The sequence below is a fragment of the Tasmannia lanceolata genome, unplaced genomic scaffold (genome assembly GCF_043159265.1).
Source record: "Tasmannia lanceolata isolate RefF3 unplaced genomic scaffold, GAP_Taslan_0.1 ptg000012l, whole genome shotgun sequence".
NCBI classification, from domain to species: Eukaryota; Viridiplantae; Streptophyta; class Magnoliopsida; order Canellales; family Winteraceae; genus Tasmannia; species Tasmannia lanceolata.
In genome coordinates this window covers 4,888,427-4,893,292 of record NW_027518689.1, presented here as the reverse complement: position 1 = coordinate 4,893,292, position 4,866 = coordinate 4,888,427, and the positions used below count along the sequence as shown (strand labels likewise).

At 41.3% G+C, this 4,866-nt stretch overlaps 1 protein-coding gene across 1 annotated transcript; it reads right to left on the bottom strand.

Moving 5' to 3' along the window:
• Positions 1-1,543: 1,543 nt before the first annotated feature.
• LOC143888488 (receptor-like protein 46) lies at positions 1,544-3,709 on the bottom strand. The gene has a single exon (XM_077392950.1). It carries the CDS (start codon positions 3,707-3,709, stop codon positions 1,544-1,546), a length of 2,166 nt encoding a protein of 721 aa, XP_077249065.1.
• Between the last annotated feature and the right edge of the window lie 1,157 nt (positions 3,710-4,866).

Here is a 4,866-nt window from a genome sequence, read left to right as displayed (position 1 = left end):
GGAACAACGTTCGCGTGTAGGAAAAAGTAACCTATCACGTAGAAATACTAGTTTGGAAGCGCAGGTGTTGGCCACTCGAGGGGGCCTGTCTGTTTTCACAAGAAAATTGAAAGGTATTGTTAGGAAAGAGGAACTCAGAAAGAGACTTGTCGAAGACTCCCAGAAGATTCTTCGAAACTTTGATAACATATCTTTACCTGCCATGTCAGCAAAGGGATCGAGTCGGGACTCGGAGTGGAGATACCCCTAGTGCCCAGGAATTCTCTTTTGAAGGCGGAGATATTGAACTTTTGAAGGGTCTACGCTATAACAGAAAGTTAGCTAGGAAGGAATCTCCCACCCCCTGTGAGGTTTCACTTAGTCCGCTAAAGAAGGGTTGGGCTAAGTTAAGGAGAACTTCTTCCAATTCGGCCGGAATTGACCTTTATCACTCTAAAGCAACAAGTGATATGGAATTGAACCTACCCCTCCTTGAGCTCCCCATGCTTAGCAAAGTACTAGAAAAGGAGAGACGCGCTCACCGGCGCCTGTGGGAGGAGGGAAGCTCCGTGATTAGGGACCTGGAGATTACCCGGTTTAAGGTGGATCATGTCCCGGACTTGGTAGTGCAGGAAGAAGTTTATCTTTCGGAGGAACCTCAAGGGCTTGGTAGGGTCCCCAAAGGTAAGGAAAAGCAGGTTGATGATAACCCAGGAGAATTACTCAGTGAAGTAACTGTCCCAAATGAGTTTGCTAATTTATTATCAATGGGAGATGCCTTTGGGATTAAATACAATGAAAACTTGGAAGCAACCAAAGACATTCCTTGCATTGGCGGTTAGAGATAAAGAAGAAAAGGAGATTAGAGAAAAAGAAGTGGGGAAGAAAACCAGGGAAGAATCATGAGTAGTAGTTCTCGTATGAGGAGGGATCAGGTTTACAGGGAGGATTAATGTTTGTTCTGATTAAGTGAGATTTTAAATAAGGACAATAGGGGAGGGGGTAAAATTTGTCGAGAGACCCCAAGCATGGAAGGTCACTGACAAACTTGCAAATGGTAAATCCTGTTAAGGGTCACCCAAGATAGCTAATATGTTTAATAGTTTTGAAAATTATTTGTTTATTACCAGAATACTATTCATTGGTCATGGCTTGAGAGATTCTGTCTTTCGCTTAGACTTTCTTGTCTGGATACCCTAATTTTGCTACCCTCTCCTGGAGGGTCGCGCGAGAAAGAGAAGTTTAGAAGTTTAGGCTGTAACTTCGATCCCTGATAGAAAAGTTGTTGTACACGTAAGTTTGAAAAGTTACTGATGCAATGATTCTAGATTGTCATGAGTTGTCAAGACAATAAGGGGTGGAAAGAAAGAGAGTAACAGGTTAGGTTATTTCAATTTCTGCATTTTGAATTGGCTCGGGTGTGCCAGGGTCGTTGCTTGTTAGTATCCTGTAAAGCAGGTCGGGACTCCTAGTCCTGACTGCAATCCTAATATTAATAAAATTTATCATATTCCAAAAAAAAGAGAGAGAGACATGCCAGACAGTCAATCTTATAATGAAACCTTCACATTCGTCCCTGATGGAGCCGACGATCACGCAAGGGATGCGGCTTGTTAGTTGTACTAAGAAATCCAGCAAAGTAAGCACTTGCAACTACTAAAATCAATCCAATTGCATATCCTATTGCTGCGGCTTCCCATGAAAACCACGGCTCTTTATCTTCACTCTGGCTCGATGTTGGAGACAATTCTAATGGTGGTATCATGGGACATGGCAGCCCAATTTGCATCCCACACAACCCACTGTTGTTAGCATAATCATCTGGATTGTTCAGTGTGTTCATCTGAGAACCAATTGGAAAATGACCTGTGAGACGATTGTTTCTCACATTCAATCTACTTAGTTGGTAGAGATTCACGAATGTTTCCGGTATCTTGCCTGAAATTTTGTTGTGAGACAAATCCAAGTTCTCCATGCTCTTTAATTTGCCAAAGCTTGCCGGGATCTGTCCGGAGAGATGGTTATACGAAATGTTCAGTGACTTTAGAGACTTGAGCTCACCAAGTGAAGGAGGGATCTCACCAGAGAATTGGTTTTTGGACAAGTCTAACAAGGAGTAAAGAGAGATGGTTATGCTAGGTAGAAAGCGCATTGAGTCCTTCCAATTGACAAGTACACTTATGTTTTGCACGATCGTCAAGTTGATCAAGACATTGTTGGTGTACGGCATTTCGATCATTCCCATGAGATTTCCCAACTCCGGAGGGATGTTACCAACTAGGTTGTTGCTTGAGAGATCGAGGATTCGGAGGTCCTTGAGGTTAGATAGACCATTAGGGATTGACCCTTCGAGGGAGTTGTTTCTTAGAATTAACACTTGAAGAAGAGGGAAGGCTTGGGTGAGAAAGTATGGCAATTCTCCCACAATATTATTGTTGTGGAGATCAAGGTGTTCGAGGAAGCTAAGATCGGTCAGATTCACATGTAAGCGTCCAGAGAAGTTGTTTTGGCCTAATTTGAGTACTTTAATCAGTCGGCCAAAACTCAAGGGGGGCGCACCATAGAATTTGTTAGAGGATAGATCAGCATAAATAAGGTAGCTCTCATAAAATTTTGGAAATTTGTCCCCTGAAAAGTTGTTCTCAGACAAGTCCAATGTATACAAGTCACGAATGTTGGACATGGATTCTGGCAATGAGCCCGAAAAATTGTTCCTAGCCAAAACAAGGACTTGAATAGTATGTGTGTTACCAATGTTTACTGGCAACTCTCCACTGAAATTGTTCCCCGAAAGAATGAGGACCCGTAGATTCTGAGATTCAAAAAGACGAGATGGTAGAGACCCCAGAAGGTTGTTATCAGAGAGATTGATATATTCAATATCCATTTCAATAAGCCATTGGGGAAAGCTACCAGTAATGCCACAAGATTGCAAAATTAAAAGAGAGAGAGAACATTTTGGTGTGATCCTTCCACTGTTATTCCATTTGAGCTTGTTTCCTCCAAGATGCAACTGTTTCAACCCCTTGACATCGAACAACCATGCCGGTATCTCGCCGTAGAGTGAGTTGTTCTTTAAATAAAGTTGTTCCAACCAACCCATTTTCTTGATCGATTTGAGGATTTCACCAGATAATCTGTTGTTGCTGAGGACCAAAACTGAAATTTTGTACAGGTTCCCTATCTCCATTGGAATGGGACCACTGAAACTATTATCTCTCATGTAAAGATATTGTAGATTTTGCAGGCTAAACAGTTGAGGAGGAATAGAACCATTAAACGCATTATAACTCAAGTCAAGATAAACCAATTGGGTCAAATTGGAGAAAATGTTTACTGGGATTTCACCTTGTAGATAATTATACGAGACATCGAGCCTTATCAAGCTGTTTATACGAAAAAGGGGTGCCAAAATTCCGGCAGTTGGATACTTCGGTGTTGGATATTGAAAGATCATAGAGAGATTGAGAACAATAACAGGCTTCGATGACGAGAGAGAATCACATAAAACTCTGTCCCATCTGCAACGATCGGAACTGGAATTCCATGAATCCAAGTTGAATTCCGGCACGATTAGGGACGATTTGACATTGTAGTTTCCGGCAAGAACGATGGATTTAAATTGGAGAAGAGCTAGTTTGTGATGTTGAGGGCAAGACAAGGCAGGATTGTATGAGAGAGTAGAGAGGAAGATGATAAAGTAAATGATAAATGAAGTTGATTTGGCCATGGAGTCTGTTGTTCTACCTTTTGTTTCTGCTGTATTTGTCTTAGAGAAGTTGGATACAGAGAGGCTCTTTTTAAAAACTCTTGGGTCAGTGAGTAAATTAGAGAGGCTCTTGGGTCAGCCATATGGGTGATCATTGTCAACCACATGGGTGTAGTTTTCAAACATATGGGTGTAGCTTTCAAGCAATGGCGTCTATGAAGAAAAGATCAAAGAATTAAGGAAAAATTGCCAATGGGGGACACCAAAATACAAGAATTGTGAACAGGGGAATACACTTTTGAAAAATTGTTAGAGAGGGACGAATTGGGGGTTATCATGTTTCTAAAAGGGGGTTATCAACCCTCTAAATGGGGTTATCAAACTCTCAAAAAGGGGTTATCAACCCTCTTTAACAGTTTTTCAAAATTGTGTCCCCCGTTCACAATTCTTGTATTTTGGAGTCCCCCGTTGGCAATTTTTCTAAGAATTAATACATCTCTCTCTCTCTCTCTCTAACAAATGCTGGGGCTGGTGGGGTTCAGTATGGCCTAATTTTTCAACCTTTAGAAATTAGGTACTCGATTTCAGTGTTAATTATTTGGTCTTCTATTCACATGTCATTGCTTGGATAGTTTGAATGTTTGAGAACAGTACCCATATGACTGACAGTTATCAATGTTTGGTGGGACATGTTTCGCTTGGTAGGACATGTTTTCACTTCACTAATTCATTAGGTTTTTGGATCTTGGATCATCCATGGTGAACCCCATTTATCCATTCGGACCTGGGGTGTCAACGGATCCAAAGTTTGGATTGGATTCACCTATGTCTTAGTCACGATCCATTCAAATCCCTTATCGGTAAGATGGGGGGGGATTCCAAATTCGGTTTTGAACAAATTATTCTTCTAGCCAACCCCTATTCTTTTACCGTTCAGAATTATGGGGTGTTTGTGCCATTTCAGCAGCCTCTCCTATTTTTTTAAATCAAGCAGCCTCATTTTTGTGACATGGACACCTCTATCACTTCATTTTACTATTCTTCTTGGACTGCATATATTTCTGGCTATTATGACAGGGCTCGTCTGTGAACATTCAACCACCATCCCACACTTCCACCTGTATTAACAGTACAAACGTAGTCCAATGAAGAACCAATGTACCAAGGGAAATACTGCA

Coding starts and splice junctions, on each gene's coding strand:
- LOC143888488 (XM_077392950.1), bottom strand. CDS start 3,709: ATGGCCAAATCAACTTCATTTATCATTTACTTTATCATCTTCCTCTCT.